The sequence below is a fragment of the Cetorhinus maximus genome, chromosome 33 (assembly GCF_964194155.1).
Source record: "Cetorhinus maximus chromosome 33, sCetMax3.hap1.1, whole genome shotgun sequence".
Taxonomy (NCBI): Eukaryota; Metazoa; Chordata; class Chondrichthyes; order Lamniformes; family Cetorhinidae; genus Cetorhinus; species Cetorhinus maximus.
Genome location: NC_135911.1, coordinates 12,958,011 through 12,980,724, shown reverse-complemented (window position 1 = coordinate 12,980,724; position 22,714 = coordinate 12,958,011). Strand labels below are relative to the sequence as shown.

General features: G+C 45.8%; 2 protein-coding genes across 14 annotated transcripts in view; one reads left to right on the top strand and one right to left on the bottom strand.

The window, feature by feature from the left end:
* Positions 1-22,714, bottom strand: part of LOC144671611 (uncharacterized) — a 307,259-nt gene that overhangs the window by 70,661 nt on the left and 213,884 nt on the right. The gene's annotated exons all lie outside the window — the stretch shown is intronic.
* Positions 1-22,714, top strand: part of LOC144671594 (B-cell receptor CD22-like) — a 47,738-nt gene that overhangs the window by 19,928 nt on the left and 5,096 nt on the right. For 2 of the 13 annotated variants that reach the window (XM_078533591.1, XM_078533600.1), the window contains 10 exons: positions 6,487-6,744; positions 8,197-8,454; positions 9,913-10,170; positions 11,605-11,862; positions 13,290-13,547; positions 15,005-15,262; positions 16,727-16,984; positions 18,442-18,699; positions 20,160-20,417; positions 21,708-22,013. In XM_078533591.1, coding sequence (XP_078389717.1) covers positions 6,487-6,744; positions 8,197-8,454; positions 9,913-10,170; positions 11,605-11,862; positions 13,290-13,547; positions 15,005-15,262; positions 16,727-16,984; positions 18,442-18,699; positions 20,160-20,417; positions 21,708-22,013 — 2,628 coding nt within the window. Of the gene's footprint in view, positions 1-1,417; positions 1,478-2,293; positions 2,651-5,003; positions 5,292-6,486; positions 6,745-8,196; positions 8,455-9,912; positions 10,171-11,604; positions 11,863-13,289; positions 13,548-15,004; positions 15,263-16,726; positions 16,985-18,441; positions 18,700-20,159; positions 20,418-21,707; positions 22,014-22,714 lie in introns of all 13 variants that reach the window. The other 11 variants (XM_078533593.1, XM_078533592.1, XM_078533602.1 and 8 more) reach the window with 11 other exon arrangements.

The following is a 22,714-nucleotide window of genomic DNA, read 5'->3' as shown; positions in this document are numbered from 1 at the left end:
TTTACAAAAAAAAAAAAAAAAAATCTAAAATACGGCATTTCTGTCAGTGCAGCATTCCCTCAGTACTCACCCTCCGGCAGTGCAGCACTCCCTCAGCACTGTCCCTCCAATAGTGCAGCACTCCCTCAGTACTGAGCCTCCAACAGTGCAGTGCCCCCTCAGTACTGACCCCCTGACATTGCAGCACTCCCTCAGTACTGACCCTCCAACAATGCAGCACTCCCTCAGTACTGACCTTCTGACAGTGCAGCACCCCCTCAGTACTGACCCTCTGGCTGTGCAGCACTCCCTCACCACTGTCCCTCCGACAGTGCAGCGTTCCATCAGCACTCCCTCACTGTGTGTCCACCTGCGTTTTGAGCTGAAATCTTGAGCAGGCCTTAAAACCACATTTCCGTGTCAGAGAGAGAGAGAGAGTGTGTGGGAGAAGGAGCGAGAGACTGTATGTGTGAGAGAGACAGTGCGTGAGAGTGTGTGAGAGAGAGAGAATGTGAGAGTGTGTGTGAGCCAGTGTGCATGTGAGAGAGTGAGAGTGTGTGTGTATTTGAGAGAGGGAGCAACCGTGTGTTAGTGAGAGGGTGTGTGTGAGTGAGAGAGTGTGTGTGAGAGTGTGTGTGTGAGAGAGAGAGTGAATGTGTGAGAGTGTGTGTGTTTGATAGAGAGTGTGTGCATGTGTGTGAGAGTGTATTTGAGAGAGAGTGTGTTTGAGAGAGAGAGTGTGTGTCTGAGAGTGTGTATGTGTTTGAGATAGAGAATGTCTGTGCGAGAGAGTGTGTGTTTCAGAGAGTGATTGTGTGTGTGAGAGTGTGTGAGAGAGTATGTGAGAGAGTGTCTGTGTGAGAGAGAGTGTGTGTGAGAGAGAGAGTGTGTGTGTGAGAGTGTGTGTGTTTGATAGAGAGTGTGTGCATGTGTGAGAGTATTTGAGAGAGAGTGTGTTTGAGAGAGAGCGTGAGTGTGTGTGTGAGAGTGTGTATGTGTTTGAGATAGAGAATGTGCGAGAGAGTGTGTGTTTGAGAGCGAGATTGTGTGTGTGAGAGAGTGTGTATGAGAGAGTGTGTGTGAGAGAGTGTGTGTGTGAGAGAGTGTGTTTGAGAGAGGGAGCGAGAATGTGTGTGTGTGAGAGAGAGATAGAGCAGATGAGTGCGATAGAGAGAGATTGTGAGGGCTAAACTCACTGAGAGAAAAAGCTGGACACCCAGCAGAGGGAGTGAGGGACTAATGAATTTTTGCCATGTTTGGTGAATCGGTTTGCAATGTCCCTTCTCAATCTCTCCTTCCTTGTCTTGACATTACTTTATTCCCTGGGGCTGTTTAACTCCCTGAAAGGTGCCATTTAAACACAAGTTGTTGTTGTTTGAGGAAGAGATGCTGGGGACAATTTCTGAAAAAGTCTCTGTCTTTGTCATTTTCCATTTAGACGAGGAACTGAAGATGGGAGTGGTCGGTCTGATATTGATCTTCATCAGCTTGCTGCCAGGTACAAATTCATTACTGATCGGAACTCAGGGAATTTGATTCTTTCCTGGATTGAGGAAGTGAACATTTAATTTTAGAGAACAGGGTTAGTGATCACACAGAGAGTGAGTGAATAGCGAGGGAGAGAATATAGCAAAAGAAAAGACTCATACGGACTCGAAACGTCAACTCTGTTTCTCTCTCCACAGATGCTGTCAGGCCTGCTGAGTTTTTCTAGCATTTTCTGTTTTTGCATCAGAGATCTTGTTTCAATAGGAATGACAGTGCATTTATATAGCGCCTTTAAAGCAGTAAAACATCCTTATTGCTTCACAGGATTCCCCCACAAGGGGAAATATCCCCTCAGCATCCACCCTGTCAAGCCCCCCACCACCTCAGAATCTTATATGTTTCAATAAGGTCACCTCTCATTCTTCTAAACTCCAGTGGATACAGGGCCAACCTGCTCAACATTTCCTCATAAGACAAACCCCTTCATCCCAGGAATCAGACAAGTGAACCTTCCCTGAACTGCCTCCAATGCAAGTCTATCCCTCCCTAAGTAAGGAGACCAGAACTGTACACACTGCTCTTGATACAATCTCACCAATGCCCTGTACAGTTGTAGCAAGACTTCCCTCCTTTCATACTCCATCCCTTTGCAATAAAGGCTAACATTCCACTTGCCTTCCTCATTCCGTGCTTTTGCTGAATGTTGACTTTCTGTGCTTCATGTACAAGGACACCCAGATCCCCCTGTATAGCATTCTGCAGTCTCTCTCCATTGAAGTAATATTCTGCTTTTTAATGTCCTGTCCCCTCCCTTGTTGCCTTTCAGGAGTGACGTCAGAGGGATGGTCTATGAAGGCACTGCCTCGGAGGGCCATCAGCAGCTCTTGTGTGGTTATTCCGTGTAGCTTTGACTTTCCTTCCCACTCTTACACAGCACTGCACGGAGCTTGGTATAAATATTGGTATAGATGGAAATATACCATCGCATACACCAAAGATCCCAATTATGGGATGGCCACATTCATAGGACGTGCTAAAATAATCGGCGACTTGGAAGGGAAGAATTGTTCAGTGAGGATTGACAGTCTCAGAGCTGAAGACAGTGACGTGTATTACTTTTACGTGGATGCGGAGGGCTACACAGATCACACTTTTACAGAACCTGTCCGACTCCAGGTTCTTGGTAAGTCCCAGTTCCTTTCACACTCAGCATCTCAGCATAAGGTGGTCATGTCCTCATCTCGGAGCCAGACAGTCATGGGTTCAATTCCTGCTCCAGGAGATGTCAGGACAAAGTCCAGGATGTGATCAGGCGCAATACTGAGGGAGTGCCGCACTGTTGGAGCATCAGTACTGAGGGAGTGCTGCACTATTAGAAGGTCAGTACTGAGGAAGTGCTGCACTGTCACAGGGTCAGTACTGAAAGAGGGCTGCACTATCACAGCGTCAGTACTGAGAGAGTGCTGCACTGACAGAGGGTCAGTACTGATGGAGTGCTGCACTGTAGGAATGTCAGTACTGAGGGAGTGCTGCACTGTCACAGGGTCCGTACTGAGGGAGTGCTGCACTGACAGAGGGTCAGTACTGAGGGAGTGCTGCACTGTCGGAGGGTCAGTACTGAGGGAGTGCTGGACTGTCAGAGGGTCAGTACTGAGGGAGTGCTGCACTGTCAGAGGATCAGCACTGAGGGAGTGCTGCACTGTCAGATGTTCAGTACTGACAGAGTGCTGCACTGTAGGAGTGTCAGTACTGAGGGAATGCTGCACTGACAGAGGGTCAGTACTGAGGGAGTGCTGCACTGCCACAGGGTCAGTACTGAGAGAGTGCTGGACTGTCAGAGGGTCAGTACTGAGGGAATGCTGCACTGTCAGAGGATCAGCACTGAGGGAGTGCTGCACTGTCAGATGGTCAGTACTGATGGAGTGCTGCACTGTAGGAGTGTCAGTACTGAGGGAGTGTTGCACTGTCAGAGGGTCAGCACTGAGGGAGTGTTGCACTGTTGGAGGGTCAGGACTGAGGGAATGCTGCACTGTCAGAGGGTCAATACTGAGGGGGTGCTGCACTGTCAGAGGGTCCATACTGATGGGGTGCTGCACTGTCAGAGGGTCAGTACTGAGTGAGTGCTGCAGTGTCAGAGTGTCAGTACTGAGGGAGTGCTGCACTGTTGGACGGTCAGTACTGAGGGAGTGCTGCACCGTTGGGTGGTCAGTGCTAAGTGAGTGCTGCGCAGTCTGAGGATCATTACTTGTGTCAAAAGGTTTTAGTTTTATTTTTGTTTCAACTTTGGCAGCAATTGCACCACATCCCCATGTGTTAACTGGAGCATGTCAGCCTGGAGTTATGTGGAATTCCAGAACACAATCTGCTATCACACATTGAAGCTGGCACCACTAAGTGTCCCTCAGTGATGATGTTTTCTGATGGAATGAAATTTGGCAAAGCAGTGGTCAGTGATAAGGAAAGATTGGGCATGAGAGGGGCAGGATCAGGATGAGGTGGGCAGACACATGGCAGATGCAGTTCAGCGCAGTGAAGTGTGAAGTGACGCACTTTGTCAGGATGAATACAGAAAGATATTGGACAAGAACAATTTGGACAAGTGTTGGACAAGAGAGACCTGGGTGTCTCTCTGCACACATTCTGAAAGATTAAAGGGCATGTTGTTCAGGTGATTAAGAAAGAAAATGTCTTCCTCGTGTTTATAGACTGAGGAACCGAGTTAAAAGCAAAGAGATCATTCTGGAACTTTATAAACCACTGGTTAGAACTCAGCTGGAATATTGTTCAGAACCCTGGGCCGCCACACTTCAGGAAAGATGTAAGAGCTTTAGAAAGGGAGCCCAGGAGGAAAAAACAGTAAAAACTGGGAAATAAGAGCCCTGGTCCAAACTGGTCTTGTACAGCTTAAGAAAGAACACCAGTAAAACTGGGAAATAAGAATACTGCTCTGAACTGTTTTTTTCTTTCTAGGTGGGGAGGAGATTGACCAGAATGGGTCCAGGGATGAGGGATTTTAGCTACAAGGTTGGCTTGGAGACGCTGGTGTTGTTCTCCTTGGAGCAAAGGAGATTGAGTGGGGATCTGATCCAGGTGTACAAGATGATGACGGGTTTACATAAGGTAGACAAAGAGAAGTTGTTGCCATAAGCTGATGGTGCAAGGACTGGGGGACACAGATTGAAGGTTTTGGGCAGAGAGGGATGTGAGGAGGAACGTTTTTTACACAGCGAGTGGTAATGAGCTGGAACTCGCTGCCTACGAGGATGGTGGAAGCGGAGACAATGGGCGATTTCAAAAGGAAATTGGAAGGACACTTGAGGGAAAAAAACTCGCATGGATACAGGGATAGAGCGGGGGGGGGGGAGTTGGTGGGGGAATGGGACTGACTGGATTGCTCTGCAGAGAGACAGCATGGACTCGATGGGCTGAATGGCCTCCTTCTGTGTTCTGAGTGTCTGTGACCATATTGAAAAATCATAGGATACATCAAATCTCTCTTCTACTTGTCTGTAAACATCTGGATTTTTCTATTACAGATGTTCCAGATAAGCCAGATATCGTGCTGCCGAAGGATTTACAGGAGGGGACTCCTGCACATATCATCTGTAAATGCCTCTACACCTGTCCTGATAACCACCCCAATCTAACCTGGAGTGAATTGTCGACTTCTTCAGTCAGCAACATCACAGAGACCGGTGGCGAGGTTTCTGCTGTACTGACCTTTAACCCTTCGTTCAAGCATCATGGACGAACTCTCCGCTGTACGTGTGACTACCCTCAAACCAACCATCGAGTGGTCAACTCAGTTACTCTGAATGTGAAGTGTAAGTATTGGTTAGAATATCCTGCTTATGATGGAGGGGGAGTCGGTCTCCTATTAAATGAGGCATTGGAGAAGGTGCAAGTGGGATTGACAAGGACGATCCCTGAACTGAGAGGTTATAACTATCAGGAAGGACTGAACAGGCTGGGATTCTTTCCTCTAGAAAGGGAAGGCTGAGGGGGTGACCTGATCGAGGTCTTTAAAATGATGAAAGGGTTTTGATAGGGTAGATGTAGAGAAGATGTTTCCAATTGTCGGAGTGACCCAGAGCTAGGGGCCATCAATATAAGATCATCACTAATAAATTCAATGGGGAATTCAGGAGAAAGTTCTTTACCCAGAGAGTGGGGGGAATTTGGAACTCGCTCACACAGGGAGTGGTCAAGGTGAATGGTATCGATGTATTTCAGGGGGAGCTGGATAAACATATGAGGGGGAAAGCAAAAGAAGCGTATGGGGATGGGGTGAGAGAGCCACTTGTAGACTCGCAGTAATTCTGTGTAACATCATCTGCTGGTGAGGAATAGAGTGCAGTTTGTACAGGTGTTAGTGTTGGAGCTGTATCCAGTCAATGATTCAAAACAGCCCCTATCCCAATCTGGATGTTAAACCTCATCAGTTCACTCTTATTTTCTTTCTGTTTCGGTATGTGACCATTACTGGCTGGGCCAGCATTTATCGCCCATTCCTAATTGTCCCTTCGGAAGGTGGTGGTGAGCTGCCTTCTGGGACTGCTGCAGAGCATGTAGTGAAGGTACACCAAAAGTGCTTTCTGGAGAGAGTTCAAGGATTTTCACTCAGCAAGAGTGAAGGAACGGTGAAATTATTCCAAGTCAGGATGGTGTGTGGCTTGGAGGGGAACTTGCAGGTAGTGATGTTCCCATGTATCTGCTGCCCTTGTCCTTCTAGGTTTCAGAGGTCGTGAGTTTGGAAGGTGCTGTCTTTGGAGCCTTGGTGAGTTGCTGCAGTGCACCTTGCAGATGGTACACATTGCTGACAATGTGCGTCGGTGGTGGAGGGAGTGAATGTTGAAGATGGTGGGTGGGGTGCCGATCAATCGGGCTGCTTTGTCCTGGATGGTGTCCAGCTTCTTGAGTGTTGTTGGAGCCGCACTCATCCCGGCGACTGGAGAGTATTCCATCACACTCCTGACTTTAGCTCAGTGCTTAATGTGTTGATAATTTTGTATTTGAAAGATTCTCCTCGCAACACGTCTGTCAGGATGACACTGGAAAATGGAAAGATGATTTCTCTAAGTTGTTCCAGTGACGGGAATCCAGCAGCCCACAATTTCACCTGGGTTAAGATCTCCCAAAGCAAGGTGACAAATCTGGCGCTCGCTGCTCAAACTATTACAGTTCCTTATGGATTTGAAGAGGAAATCTCCTACTGCTGTGAAGCAACAAGTATCCTGAGCAGTTCCCAGTCTCTGCCAATTAGAATTCCCACTGAATGTGAGTACATTCGTTCATGGGATGGAGGTCTCACTGGCTAGACAAAAATTTATTGCCCATCCCAAATTTCCCTGTAACTGAGTGGCTTGGTGGGCCATTTCAGAGGGTACTGAAGAGTCAACCACATCACTGTGGGTCTGGGGTCACATGTACACCAGACCAGGTAAGGACAGCAGATTTCCCTCCCTGAAGGACATTAGTAACCCAGATGGCGTTGTAACGACAATCGGCAATGTTTTCATGGTCATCGTTAGACTTTCAATTCCAGATTCTAATTGAATTGTTTGGCAAGTGGACATTTGACCACTTTGGCCACAATTTGTCCACAATTATCTGCTTGCCAGCCAATCAGCACACTCTTCTCATGCAGTATAATTTGTTGTTCCTTTTGAGATTTGGTATTCTTGCAATTCTGTCCTGATGAGTGAAAAATGAAAAGCTTTGACAGAATGTCTCCTTTCACACCAATGCTCAGGTTTTGTGGTGCCAAGCGGCTGTAAATATCTTCTTCTGTAAATCAGAGTCCTGAATACCTTCTCAAATGACTAACACATCATTCCTGGTACATGAATCATAGAAAGTTAGTATGCAGGTGCAGCAAGTGTTTAGGAAGGCAAGTGGAATGTTGGTGTTTATTGCAGGCAAGCTTGACTGTAAAAGTAGGGACGTATGTTACAACTGTACAGGCTGTTTGTGAGACTGCATCAGGAGTACGGTGTACAGTGTTGGATTCTGACATAGAAAAGATGGGCCAAATGCACAGTTGTAGACTACCTGTAATTTTGTGTAACATTAACTGCAGGTTAGGAATACAGTGCAGTTTGTATGTGTGCTAGTGTTGGAGCTGTATCCAGTCCATGAATATATAAAGAGAGTATTCAAATCTAGATCTTAAACCTCATGGGTTTGCCCAGATTTAATTCATTTTCTGATATGGGCAACATTTATTGCCCGTCCCTAATTACTCCTTGAGCCATTGTCCTGAACTGTTGCAGTTCATGTGCTGAAGGGATGCCCACAATGCTGTTAGGGAGGGATTTCCAGGATTTTGACTCAGCGACAGTGAAGGAATGGTGATAGATTTCCAAATCAGGATGGTTACTGCCTTGGAGGGTAACTTGCAGGTGCAGGTGTTCCCATGAGTCTTCGGTCCTTGTCCTTCCCGATGTTAGAGGTCACAGGTTTGGAAGGTGCTGTTAAAGGAGCCTTGGTGAGCAGTTGCAGCGCATCTTGTAGATGGTACACACTGCTGCCACTGTGCGTCGGCGGTGGAGGGCGTGAATGATGAAGATGATGGGTGGGATGCCACTTAAGTGAGCTGCTTTGTCCTGGATGGTGTCGAGCTTCTTGAGTGTTGTTGGAGCTGCGCTCTTCCAGGCAAGTGGAGAGTATTCCATCACACTCCTGACTTTAGCTCAGTGGTTAATGTGTTGATAATTTTGTATTTGAAAGATTCTCCTCACAACACGTCTGTCAGGATGACACTGGAAAAAGGAAAGATGATTTCTCTAAGTTGTTTCAGTGACGGGAATCCAGCAGTCCACAATTTCACCTGGTTTAAGATCTCCCAAGGAAAGGTGACGAATCTGGCACTCGATGGTCAAACTATTACAGTTCCTTATGGATTTGAAGAGGAAATCTCCTACTACTGTGAAGCAACAAGTATCCTGGGCAGTTCCCAGGCTCTGCCCATTCGTTTTCCCACTGAATGTGAGTACTTTTTTTTATTCGTTGATGGAATGGACGTGTCACTGGCTAGGCCGACATTTATTGCCCCTCCCAAATTACCTTTGAACTGAGTGGCTTCCTGTGCCATTTCGGTGGGTATTGACGAGTCAACCACATCGCGGTAGGTCTGGAGTCACATGTAGGCCAGACCAGGTAAGGACGGCAGATTTCCCTCCCTGAAGGACATTAGTGAACTAAATGCGTTTTTAACGACATTCGGCAATGTTGTCATGGTCATCATTAGATTTTCAATTCCAGATTCTAATTGAATTGCTTGACAAGTGGACATTTGACACTTTGGCCAAAATTTGTCCACAATTATCTTCTTGCCAGCCAATCAGCACCCTCTTCTCATGTAGTATAAATTGTTGTTCCCTTTGAGATTTGGCATTCTTGCAATTCTGTCCTGATGAGTGAAAGATGAAAAGCTTGTACAGAATGTCTCCTTTTACACCAATGCTCAAGTTTAGTACTGCCAAGTGACTATAAAGATCTTCTTCTGTAAATCAGAATCCTGAATGCTCTCCCAATTGACAAACACATCATTCCTGGTGCATGAATCATAGAAAGTTAGTATGCAGGTGCAGCAAGTGATTAGGAAGGCAAATGGAACAAAGGTGTTTATTGCAAGGGAGCTTGAGTGTAAAAGTAGGGACGCATGTTACAACTGTCCAGGCTCTTGGTGAGACTGCATCAGGAGTACAGTGTACAGTCTTGCCTCCTGAAATAGAAAATATGAGCCGAATGCGCAGTTGAAGACTACCTATAATTCTGTGTAACATTATCTGCAGGTTAGGAATACAGTGCAGTTTGTATGTGTGCTAGTGTTGGAGCTGTATCCAGACCATGATTATACAAAGAGACTATTCAAATCTAGATTTTAAACCTCATGCGTTTGCCCATATTTAATTCATTTGCTGATATGGGCAACATTTATTGCCCATCCCTAGTTACCCCTTGAGCCGTTGTCTTCAACTGCTGCAGTCCATGTGCTGTAGGTACACCCACAGCACTGTTAGGCAGGGAGTTCCAGGATTTTGACCCAGTGATAGTGGAGGAATGGCAATAGATTTCCAAGTCAGGGTGGTGAATGACTTGGAGAGGAACTTGCAGGTGGTGGTGTTCCCATGAGTCTTCTGTCCTTGTCCATCTCGATGTTAGAGGTCACAGGCTTGGAAGGTGCGGTTAAAGGAGCCTTGGTGAGCAGTTGCAGTGCATCTTGTAGATGGTACACACTGCTGCCACTGTGCGTTGGCGGTGGAGGGAGTGAATGATGCAGATGGTGGGTGGGATGCCACTCAAGTGAGCTGCTTTGTCCTGGATGGTGTCGAGCTTCTAGAGTGTTGTTGGAGCTGCACTCTTCCAGGCAAGTGAAGAGTATTCCATCACACTCCTGACTTTAGCTCGTGGTTAATGTGTTGATAATTTTGTATTTGAAAGATGCTCCTCGCAACACGTCTGTCAGGATGACACTGGAAAAAGGAAAGATGATTTCTCTAAGTTGTTTCAGTGACGGAAATCCAGCAGTCCACAATTTCACCTGGTTTAAGATCTCCGAAGGAAAGGTGACGAATCTGGCGCTCGCTGGTCAAACTATTACAGTTCCTTATGGATTCGAAGAGAAAATCTCCTACTACTGTGAAGCAACAAATATCCTGGGCAGTTCCCAGTCTCTGCCCATTAGAATTCCCACTGAATGTGAGTACATTTTTTTATTTGTTCATGGGATGGAGGTGTCACTGGCTCGACCAACATTTATTACCCATCCCAAATTACCCAGGAACAGAATGGCTTGCTGGCCATTTCAGAAGGTATTGAAAAGTCCACCATATGGCTGTCGGTCTGGAGCCACATGTAGGCCAGACCAAGTAAGGACAGCAGATTTCCCTCCCTAAAGGACATTAGTGACCCAGATGGTTTTTTAAAGACAATTGGCAATGTTTTCATGGTCATCGTTAGACTTTCAATTCCAGATTCTAAATGAATTGTTTGGCAAGTGGACATTTAACACTTTGGCCACAATTTATCCACAATTATCTGCATGCCAGCCAATTAGCACCCTCTTCTCATGCAGTATAAATTGTTGTTCCCTTTGAGATTTGGTATTCTTGCAATTCTGTCCTGATGAGTGAAAGATGAAAAGCTTTTACAGAATGTCTCCTTTAACACCAATGCTCAAGTTTAGTACTGCCAAGTGATTATAAATATCTTCTTCTGTAAATCAGAATCCTGAATGCTCTCCCAATTGACTAACACATCATTCCTGGTACATGAATCATAGAAAGTTAGTATGCAGGTGCAGCAAGTGATTAGGAAGGCAAATGGAACGTAGGTGTTTATTGCAAGCGAACTTGACTGTAAAAGTAGGGACGCATCTTACAACTGTCCAGGCTCTTGGTGAGACTGCATCAGGAGTACTGTGTACAGTCTTGGCTTCTGACATAGAAAAGATGGGCCGAATGTGCAGTTGTAGACTACCATTAATTCTGTGTAACGTTATCTGCAGGTGAGGAATACAGTGCAGTTTGATTGTGTGCAAGTGTTGGAGCTGTATCCAGTCCATGATTATACAAACAGACTATTCAAATCTAGATTTTAAACCTCATGGGTGGATATGGGCAACATTTATTGCCCATCCCTAGTTACCCCTTGAGCTGTTGTCTTCAACTGCTGCAGTCCATGTGCTGTAGGTACACCCACAGCACTGTTAGGCAGGGAGTTCCAGGATTTTGACCCAGTGATAGTGGAGGAATGGCAATAGATTTCAAAGTCAGGGTGGTGTATGACTTGGAGGGGAACTTGCAGGTGGTGGTGTTCCCAGGAGTCTTCTGTCCTTGTCCATCTCGATGTTAGAGGTCACAGGCTTGGAAAGTGCGGTTAAAGGAGCCTTGGTGAGCAGTTGCAGTGCATCTTGTAGATGGTACACACTGCTGCCACTGTGCGTTGGCGGTGGAGGGAGTGAATGATGCAGATGGTGGGTGGGATGCCACTCAAGTGAGCTGCTTTGTCCTGGATGGTGTCGAGCTTCTAGAGTGTTGTTGGAGCTGCACTCTTCCAGGCAAGTGAAGAGTATTCCATCACACTCCTGACTTTAGCTCGTGGTTAATGTGTTGATAATTTTGTATTTGAAAGATGCTCCTCGCAACACGTCTGTCAGGATGACACTGGAAAAAGGAAAGATGATTTCTCTAAGTTGTTTCAGTGACGGAAATCCAGCAGTCCACAATTTCACCTGGTTTAAGATCTCCGAAGGAAAGGTGACGAATCTGGCGCTCGCTGGTCAAACTATTACAGTTCCTTATGGATTCGAAGAGAAAATCTCCTACTACTGTGAAGCAACAAATATCCTGGGCAGTTCCCAGTCTCTGCCCATTAGAATTCCCACTGAATGTGAGTACATTTTTTTATTTGTTCATGGGATGGAGGTGTCACTGGCTCGACCAACATTTATTACCCATCCCAAATTACCCAGGAACAGAATGGCTTGCTGGCCATTTCAGAGGGTATTGAAAAGTCCACCATATGGCTGTCGGTCTGGAGCCACATGTAGGCCAGACCAAGTAAGGACAGCAGATTTCCCTCCCTAAAGGACATTAGTGACCCAGATGGTTTTTTAAAGACAATCGGCAATGTTTTCATGGTCATCGTTAGACTTTCAATTCCAGATTCTAATTGAATTGTTTGGCAAGTGGACATTTAACACTTTGGCCACAATTTATCCACAATTATCTGCATGCCAGCCAATCAGCACCCTCTTCTCATGCAGTATAAATTGTTGTTCCCTTTGAGATTTGGTATTCTTGCAATTCTGTCTTGATGAGTGAAAGATGAAAAGCTTTTACAGAATGTCTCCTTTAACACCAATGCTCAAGTTTAGTACTGCCAAGTGATTATAAATATCTTCTTCTGTAAATCAGAATCCTGAATGCTCTCCCAATTGACTAACACATCATTCCTGGTACATGAATCATAGAAAGTTAGTATGCAGGTGCAGCAAGTGATTAGGAAGGCAAATGGAACGTAGGTGTTTATTGCAAGCGAACTTGACTGTAAAAGTAGGGACACATCTTACAACTGTCCAGGCTCTTGGTGAGACTGCATCAGGAGTACTGTGTACAGTCTTGGCTTCTGACATAGAAAAGATGGGCCGAATGTGCAGTTGTAGACTACCATTAATTCTGTGTAACGTTATCTGCAGGTGAGGAATACAGTGCAGTTTGATTGTGTGCAAGTGTTGGAGCAGTATCCAGTCCATGATTATACAAACAGACTATTCAAATCTAGATTTTAAACCTCATGGGTGGATATGGGCAACATTTATTGCCCATCCCTAGTTACCCCTTGAGCTGTTGTCTTCAACTGCTGCAGTCCATGTGCTGTAGGTACACCCACAGCACTGTTAGGCAGGGAGTTCCAGGATTTTGACCCAGTGATAGTGAAGGAATGGCAATAGATTTCCAAGTCAGGATGGTGAGTGGCTTGGCGGGGAACTTGGTGGTGGCATTGTTCCCATTTTTCTGCTGCCCTTGTTCTTCTAGGTGTTAGGGTTTGGAAGGTGCTGTTCAAGGAGCCTTGGTGTGCTGTTGCAGTGCATCTTGTTGATGGTACACACTGCTGCTACTGTGCGTTCATAGTGGAGGGAGTGAATGTTGAAGACGGTGGGTGGGATGCCGTTCAAGTGGGCTGCTTTGTCCTGGATGGTGTCGAGCTTCTTGAGTGTTGTTGGAGTAGCACTCATCCAGGCAAGTGGAGAGTGTTCCATCACACTCCTAACTTATGCACAGTGTTTAATGTGTTGATCATTTTGTATTTGAAAGATTCTGCTCGCAACACATCTGTCAGGATGACACTGGAAAAAGGAAAGATGATTTCTCTAAGTTGTTCCAGTGATGGGAATCCAGCAGTCCACAATTTCACATGGTTTAAGATCTCCCAAGGAAAGGTGACGACTCTGGCGCACGCTGGTCAAACTATTACAGTTCCTTATGGATTCGATGAGGAAATCTCCTACTACTGTGAAGCAACAAGTATCCTGGGCAGTTCTCAGTCTCTACCCATTAGAATTCCCACTGAATGTGAGTAATTGTTTAATTCGTTGCTGGGATGAAGGTCTCACTGGTTAGGCCAACATTTATTGCCCATCCCTAAATACCCTGGAACTGAGTGGCTTGCTGTGCCATTTCGGTGGGTATTGAAGAGTCAACCACATCGCTGTGGGTCTGGAGCCACATGTTGGCTAGACCAGGTAAGGACGGCAGACTTCCCACCTTAAAGGACATTAGTGAACCAGATGGGTTTTCAACAACAATCGGCAATGTTTTCATGGTCATTGTTAGACTTTCAATTCCAGATTCTAATTGAATTGTTTGGCAAGTAGACATTTGACCACTTTGGCCACAATTTGTCCACAATTATCTGCTTGCCAGCTAATCAGCACACTCTTCTCATGCAGTATAAATTGTTGTTCCCTTTGAGATTTGATATTCTTGCAATTCTGTGCTGATGAGTGAAAGATGAAAAGCTTGGACAGAATGTCTCCTTTTACACCAATGCTCAAGTTTAGTAATGCCAAGTGACTGTAAATATCTTCTTCTGTAAATCAGAATCCTGAATTATCTCCCAATTGACTAACACATCATTCCTGGTACATGAATCATAGAAAGTTAGTATGCAGGTGCAGCAAGTGATTAGGAAGGCAAATGGAACATTGGTGTTTATTGCAAGGGAGCTTGAGTGTAAAAGTAGGGACGCATGTTACAACTGTCCAGGCTCTTGGTGAGACTGCATCAGGAGTACAGTGTACAGTCTTGCCTCCTGAAATAGAAAATATGGGCCGAATGCGCAGTTGTAGACTACCTATACTTCTGTGTAACATTATCTGCAGGTGAGGAATACAGTGCAGTTTGCATGTGTGCTAATGTTGGAGCTGTATCCAGACCATGATTATACAAGAGACTATTCAAATCTAGATTTTAAACCTCATGAGTTTGCCCATATTTAATTCATTTGCTGATATGGGCAACATTTATTGCCCATCCCTAGTTACCCCTTGAGCCGTTGTCTTCAACTGCTGCAGTCCATGTGCTGTAGGTACACCCACAGCACTGTTAGGTAGGGAGTTCCAGGATTTTGACCCAGTGATAGTGGAGGAATGGCAATAGATTTCCAAGTCAGGGTGGTGAATGACTTGGAGGGGAACTTGCAGGTTTTGGTGTTCCCATGAGTCTTCTGTCCTTGTCATTCTCGATGTTAGAGGTCACAGGTTTGGAAGGTGCTGTTAAAGGAGCCTTGGTGAGCAGTTGCAGTGCATCTTGTAGATGGTACACACTGCTGCCACTGTGCAACGGCGGTGGAGGGAGTGAATGATGAAGATGATGGGTGGGATGCCACTCAAGTGAGCTGCTTTGTCCTGGAAGGTGTCGAGCTTCTTGAGTGTTGTTGGAGCTGCACTCTTCCAGGCAAGTGAAGAGTATTCCATCACACTCCTGACTCTAGCTCGTGGTTAATGTGTTGATAATTTTGTATTTGAAAGATTCTCCTCGCAACACGTCTGTCAGGATGACACTGGAAAAAGGAAAGATGATTTCTCTAAGTTGTTTCAGTGACGGGAATCCAGCAGTCCACAATTTCACCTGGTTTAAGATCTCCCAAGGAAAGGTGATGAATCTGGCGCTCGATGGTCAAACTATTACAGTTCCTTATGGATTCAAAGAGGAAATCTCCTACTACTGTGAAGCAACAAGTATCCTGGGCAGTTCCCAGTCTCAGCCCATTAGAATTCCCACTGAATGTGAGTACATTTTTTTATTTGTTCATGGGATGGAGGAGTCACTGGCTAGACCAACATTTATTGCCCATCCCAAATTACCCAGGAACAGAATGGCTTGCTGGCCATTTCAGAGGGTATTGAAAAGTCAATCAAATGGCTGTGGGTCTGGATTCACATGTAGGCCAGACCAAGTAAGGACGGCAGATTTCCCTCCCTAAAGGACATTAGTGACCCAGATGGTTTTTTAAAGACAATCGGCAATGTTTTCATGGTCATCGTTAGACTTTCAATTCCAGATTCTAATTGAATTGTTTGGCAAGTGGACATTTAACACTTTGGTCACAATTTGTCCACAATTATCTGCTTGCCAGCCAATCAGCACCCTCTTCTCATGCAGTATAAATTACTGTTCCCTTTGAGATTTGGTATTCTTGCAATTCTGTCCTGATCAGTGAAAGATGAAAAGCTTTGTCAGAATGTCTCCTTTCACACCAATGCTAAGATTCTGTGCAGCCAAGTGATTGTAAATATCGTCTTCTGTAAATCAGAATCCTGAATACGCTCTCAAATGACTAACACATCATTCCTGGTACATGAATCATGGAGCAAGTTAGTATGCAGGTGCAGCAAGTGGTTTGGAAGGCAAATGGAATGTTGGTGTTTATGCCAACGGGGCTTGAGTGTAAAAGGAGGGACGTATACTATACTACAATTGTACAGGGTCTTGGTGGGACTGCATCAGGAATACTGTGTACAGTCTTGGCTTCTGACATAGACAAAATGGGCCAAAAGTGCAGCTAAAGGCTACCTGTAATTCTGTGTAACGTTATCTGCTGGTGAGGAATACAGTGCAGTTTGTATGTGTGCTAGTGTTGGAGCTGTATCCAGTCCATGATTATATAAAGAGGCTATTCAAATCTAGATTTTAAACCTCATGAGTTTGCTTATTTTTGATTCATTCACGGGATGTGGGAGCTGCTGATATGGGTAACATTTATTGCCCATCCCTAATTACACCTTGTCCTGAACAGTGCAATCCATGTGCTGTACGTATACCCACAGTGCTGTTAGGGAGGGAGTTCCAGGATTTTGACCCAGCGATAGTGAAGGAATGGCAATAAATTTCCAAGTCAGGATGGTGAGTGGCTTGGCGGGGAACTTGGTGGTGGCATTGTTCCCATTTTTCTGCTGCCCTTGTTCTTCTAGGTGTTAGGGTTTGGAAGGTGCTGTTCAAGGAGCCTTGGTGTGCTGTTGCAGTGCATCTTGTAGATGGTACACACTGCTGCTACTGTGCATTCATGGTGGAGGGAGTGAATGTTGAAGATGGTGGGTGGGATGCCGTTCAAGTGGGCTGCTTTGTCCTGGATGGTGTCGAGCTTCTAGAGTGTTGTTGGAGCCGCACTCATCCAGGCAAGTGGAGAGTGTTCCATCACACTCCTGACTTATGCACAGTGTTTAATGTGTTGATCATTTTGTATTTGAAAGATTCTGCTCGCAACACATCTGTCAGGATGACACTGGAAAAAGGAAAGAAGATTTCTCTAAGTTGTTCCAGTGATGGGAATCCAGCAGTCCACAATTTCACCTGGTTTAAGATCTCCCAAGGAAAGGTGACAACTCTGGCGCACGCTGGTCAAACTATTACAGTTCCTTATGGATTCGATGAGGAAATCTCCTACTACTGTGAAGAAACAAGTATCCTGGGCAGTTCCCAGTCTCTACCCATTAGAATTCCCACTGAATGTGAGTAATTGTTTTATTCGTTCTTGGGATGAAGGTCTCACTGGCTAGGCCAACATTTATTGCCCATCCCAAATTACTCTGGAACTGAGTGGCTTGCTGTGCCATTTCGGAGGGTATTGAAGAGTCAACCACATCGCTGTGGGTCTGGAGCCACATGTTGGCTAGACCAGGTAAGGACGGCAGATTTCCCACCCTAAAGGACATTAGTGAACCAGATGGGTTTTCAACAACAATCGGCAATGTTTTCATGGTCATCGTTAGACTTTCAATTCCAGATTTTAATTGAATTGTTTGGCAAGTGGACATTTGACACTTTGGCCACAATTTGTCCACAATTATCTGCTTGCCAGCTAATCAGCAAACTCTTCTCATGCAGTATCAATTGTTTTTCACTTTGAGATTTGGTATTCTTGCAATTCTGTTCTGATGAGTGAAAGATGAAAAGCTTTTACATAATGTCTCCTTTCATACCAATGCTCAAGTTTAGTACTGCCAAGTGACTATAAATATCTTCTTCTGTAAATCAGAATCCTGAATACTCTCTCAGTTGACTAACACATCATTCCTGGTACATGAATCATAGAAAGTTAGTATGCAGGTGCAGCAAGTGATTAGGAAGGCAAATTTATCGTTGGTGTTTATTGCAAGGGAGCTTGAGTGTAAAAGTAGGGACACATGTAACAACTGTACAGGGTCTTGGTGAGTCTGCATCCGGAGTACTGTGTACATTCTTGGCTTCTGACATAGAAAACATGGGCCGAATGCGCAGTTGTAGACCACCTGTCATTCTGTGTAACATTATCTGCAGGTGAGGAATACAGTGCAGTTTGTATGGGTGCTAGTGTTGGAGCTGTATCCAGTCCATGATTATACAAAGAGACTATTCAAATCTAGATTTTAAACCTCATGAGTTTGCCCATATTTCATTCATTTGCTGATATGGGCAACATTTATTGCCCATCCCTAGTTACCCCTTGAGCCGTTGTCTTCAACTGCTGCAGTCCATGTGCTGTAGGTACACCCACAGCACTGTTAGGCAGGGAGTTCCAGGATTTTGACCCAGTGATAGTGGAGGAATGGCAATAGATTTCCAAGTCAGGGTGGTGAATGACTTGGAGGGGAACTTGCAGGTGGTGCTTTCCCATGAGTCTTCTGTCCTTGTCATTCTTGATGTTAGAGGTCACAGGCTTGGAAGGTGCTGTTAAAGGAGCCTTGGTGAGGAGTTGCAGTGCATCTTGTAGATGGTACACACTGCTGCCACTGTGCGTCGGCTGTGGAGGGGGTGAATGATGAAGATGATGGGTGGGATGCCACTCAAGTGAGCTGCTTTGTCCTGGATGGTGTCGAGCTTCTTGAGTGCTGTTGGAGCTGCACTCTTCCAGGCAAGTGGAGAGTATTCCATCACACTCCTGACTTTAGCTCAGTGGTTAATGTGTTGATAATTTTGTATTTGAAAGATGCTCCTCGCAACATGTCTGTCAGGATGACACTGGAAAAAGGAAAGATGATTTCTCTAAGTTGTTTCAGTGACGGGAATCCAGCAGTCCACAATTTCACCTGGTTTAAGATCTCCCAAGGAAAGGTGACGAATCTGGCACGCGATGGTCAAACTATTACAGTTCCTTATGGATTCGAAAAGGAAATCTCCTACTACTGTGAAGCAACAAGTATCCTGGGCAGTTCCCAGTCTCTGCCCATTAGAATTCCCACTGAATGTGAGTACATTTTTTTATTTGTTCATAGGATGGAGGTGTCACTGGCTAGGCCAACATTTATTGCCCATCCCAAATTACCCAGGAACAGAATAGCTTGCTGGCCATTTCAGAAGGTATTGAAAAGTCAACCATATGGCTGTGGGTCTGATTTCACATGTCAGCCAGACCAGGTAAGGACGGCAGATTTCCCTCCCTAATGGTCATTAGGGACCCAGATGGGTTGTAACGACAATCGGCAATGTTTTCATTGTCATCGTTAGACTTTCAATTCCAGATTCTAATTGAATTGATTGGCAAGTGGACATTTGACCACTTTGGCCACAATCTGTCCACAATTATCTGCTTGCCAGCCAATCAGCACACTCTTCTTATGCCATATCAATTGTTGTTCCCTTTGAGATTTGGTATTCTTGCAATTCTGTCCTGATGAGTGAAAGATGAAAAGCTTTGACAGAATGTCTCCTTTCACACCAAAGCTCAAGTTTAGTACTGCCAAGTGACTATAAATATCTTCTTCTGTAAATCAGAATCCTGAATACTCTCTCAAATGACCAATACATCATTCCTGGCACATGAATCATAGAAAGTTAGTATGCAGGTGCAGCAAGTGGTTCGGAATGCAAATGGATCGTTGGTGTTTATTGCAAGGGAGCTTGAGTGTAAAAGTAGGGACACATGTTACAACTGTACAGGGTCTTGGTGAGTCTGCATCCGGAGTACTGTGTACAGTCTTGGCTTCTGACATAGAAAACATGGGGCCGAATGCGCAGCTGTAGACTACCTGTCATTCTGTGTAACATTATCTGCAGGTGAGGAATACAGTGCAGTTTGTATGTGTGCTAGTGTTGGAGCTGTATCCAGTCCATGATTATACAAAGAGACTATTCAAATCTAGATTTTAAACCTCATGAGTTTGCCCATATTTCATTCATTTGCTGATATGGGCAACATTTATTGCCCATCCCTAATTACCCCGTGAGCTGTTGTCTTCAACTGCTGCAGTCCATGTGCTGTAGGTACATCCACAGCACTGTTAGGTAGGGAGTTCCAGGATTTTAACCCAGCGACAGTGTCAGAATGGAAGTAGATTTCCAAGTCAGGATGGTGAATGACTTGGAGGGGAACTTGCAGGTGGTGATGTTCCCATGAGTCTTCTGTCCTTTTCCTTCTAGATGTTAGAGATCACAGGCTTGGAAGGTGCTGTTAAAGGAGCCTTGGTGATCAGTTGCAGTACATCTTGTAGATGGTACACACTGCTGCCACTGTGCATCGGCGGTGATGGGAGTGAATGTTGAAGATGATGAGTGGAATGCCACTCAAGTGGGCTGCTTTGTCCTGGATGGTGTCGAGCTTCTTGAGTGTTGTTGAAGCTGCACTCTTCCAGGCAAGTGGAGAGTATTCCAGTCACACTCCTGACTTTAGCTCAGTGATTAATGTGTTGATAATTATGTATTTGAAAGATTCTCCTCGCAACACGTCTGTCAGGATGACACTGGAAAATGGAAAGATGATTACTTTAAGTTGTTCCAGTGATGGGAATCCAGCAGTCCACAATTTCACCTGGTTTAAGATCTCCCAAGGAAAGGTGACGAATCTGGCGCTCGCTGGTCAAACTATTACAGTTCCTTATGGATTTGAAGAGGAAATCTCCTACTACTGTGAAGCAACAAGTATCCTGGGCAGTTCCCAGTCTCTGCCCATTAGAGTTCCCACTGAATGTGAGCAATTTCAATCCTGACTTTTGAACAATTCCACATCTTGTCCAAACTCCGAGGTGAACCAAATCTCCCCTTGGGTGTTGCTGAAAACATGCTGTCGAAGGTTTCAATCCTCGTCAGGACAGAGTCAGAGAAAACCCAATCTCAAAGGGAACAGCCATTTATGATGCAGGGGAAGAGGGCGTGCTGATTGGTTGGCAAGTCGACATTTCTCCACAGTTTGTTCACAATTCTCAGTGATGGTGACCATTAAACTACCAGATTGTTGTAAAAACTCATCTGGTGCACTAATCTCCTTTAGGGAGGGAAATCTGCCATCCTTACCCGGTCTGGCCTACATGTGACTCCTGACCCACAGCGATGTGTGGGTGAATCTTAACTGCTCCTCTGAATGGACCGGGCAAGCCACTCAGTTGCATTCGAGCGGGCGGCTCACCACTGACTTCTCAAGGTGCAACTAGGGATGGGCAATAAACGCTGGCCCTGCCAGTGATGCCCACATTACTGAATGAATTCCAATAGAAGAGGAATCCTCCCATTCCAGAGATTGGTGATCCATACACTGGGCTGATATTCCCAGTCATTCAATAATCAGCCTGTTCCCCCATTCAATCAGATCACGGCTGGTCTGTATATTAACCCCATCCACCCGCTTCCGTTCCGTGACCCTTAACCCCCCGACCCAACAAAAATCTCTCAATCTCAGTTTTGAAATTTTCAATTGACCCCTCCCACCCTCGACAGCTTTTCTGGTGGAGAGAGTACCAGATTTCCACCCCCCCCCCCTCCCCACCCTTTGTGTGAAGAAGTGCTTCCTGCCATTACCCCTGAATGGCCTGGCTCAATTTTAAGATTCTGCCCCCTTGTTCTGGACTCCTCGTCACCCAGAGAAAATAGTTTCTCTCTATTGCCTGTATCAAATCCTTAAATCATCTTAAACCCCTCGATTAGATCAACCCTTAATCTTCGAGACTCGAGGAACAGAAGCCTGGTCTGTGCAACCTGTCCTCGGGATTTAACCCTTTCAGCCCCGGGATCGTTCTGGTGACTCTGCGCTGCACCCCCTCCAAGGACAATATATCCTCCCTGAGGTGCGGGACCCAGAACTGAACCCACTAACTGCAGGTGGGTCTGAGCAGAGATTTATAACCTGACGCATCACTCCGACCCTCTTTGTATTCCCGCTTCCTTGGGATAAAGGCCTCTATTCCACCGGAATTCTCTATTGTTAAGGTATGGCTGACACGGGACACATTAACGGGCGGTTTTCCTCTGAACTGTATCTCACAGATGGTGCGGTCATACTGCCAGAGTCCAGGTGTACACAGTATCTGACCAACCTCACCTGCCTCTGTCTGGTCCGGACAAACTCCTCAGTTCACATCACGTGGGCTCTGCCAGGAAGGACGCTCAGACAGACAGGATCGGACGGGATCTACAAGACGGAGTCGGCCAGGGTCGGTCCCTTGGTAACCAACACGCTGACCATCAGTGGGAGCAACATGGCCGTTCAGACGGTGAACTGCTCTGTGGTGAATGATCGAGGGGACAGACACTTACAGAGGCGATTGGAAATCCAGGCTGTGGGGGAACAAGGTCAGTCTCTGCCCAAGGTTAAATCAAGGCTCATTAAAGAGGAAATGGACACACGGGGAATTCAGAAACCTGTCCCTATTCAGGACAAAACAAGGCCAGGTTATTGTAGTGCGGGGCCACGGCACATCCCAAAAGATATTCCCATCGTATCCACGTCGGATGTCGAAGGCTGTGGCTCGGTGTGCTCAGAGCTGTGTCAGAGTGTGGCGCTGTCGGAGGGTCAGTACTGAGGGAGTGCCGCACTGTCAAAGGGTCAGTACTGAAGGAGGTTATAACCATCAGGAAAGATTGAACAGGCTGGGGCTCTTTACTCTAGTAAAGAGAAGGCTGAGGGGGTGAACTGATCGAGGTCTTTAAAATGAAGAAACGGTTTCGATAGGGGAGACGTAGAGAAGATGTTTCCACTTATGGATGAGACCAGAACTAGGGGGGCCATCGATATAAGATCGTCACTAATAAATCCAATGGGGAATTCAGGAGAAAGTTCTTTATCCAGAGAGTGGGGAGAATGTGGGACTCGCTCCCACAGGGAGTGGTCGAGGTGAATAGTGTCGATGTATTTAAGTGGGAAGCTGGATAAACACATGAGGGAGAAAGAAATAGAAGGACATGGTGACAGGGTGAGATGGAGAGGGGGTGGGAGGAGGCTCGTGTGGAGCGGAAACACCAGTATGGAGCAGATGGGCCGAATGGCCTTTTGC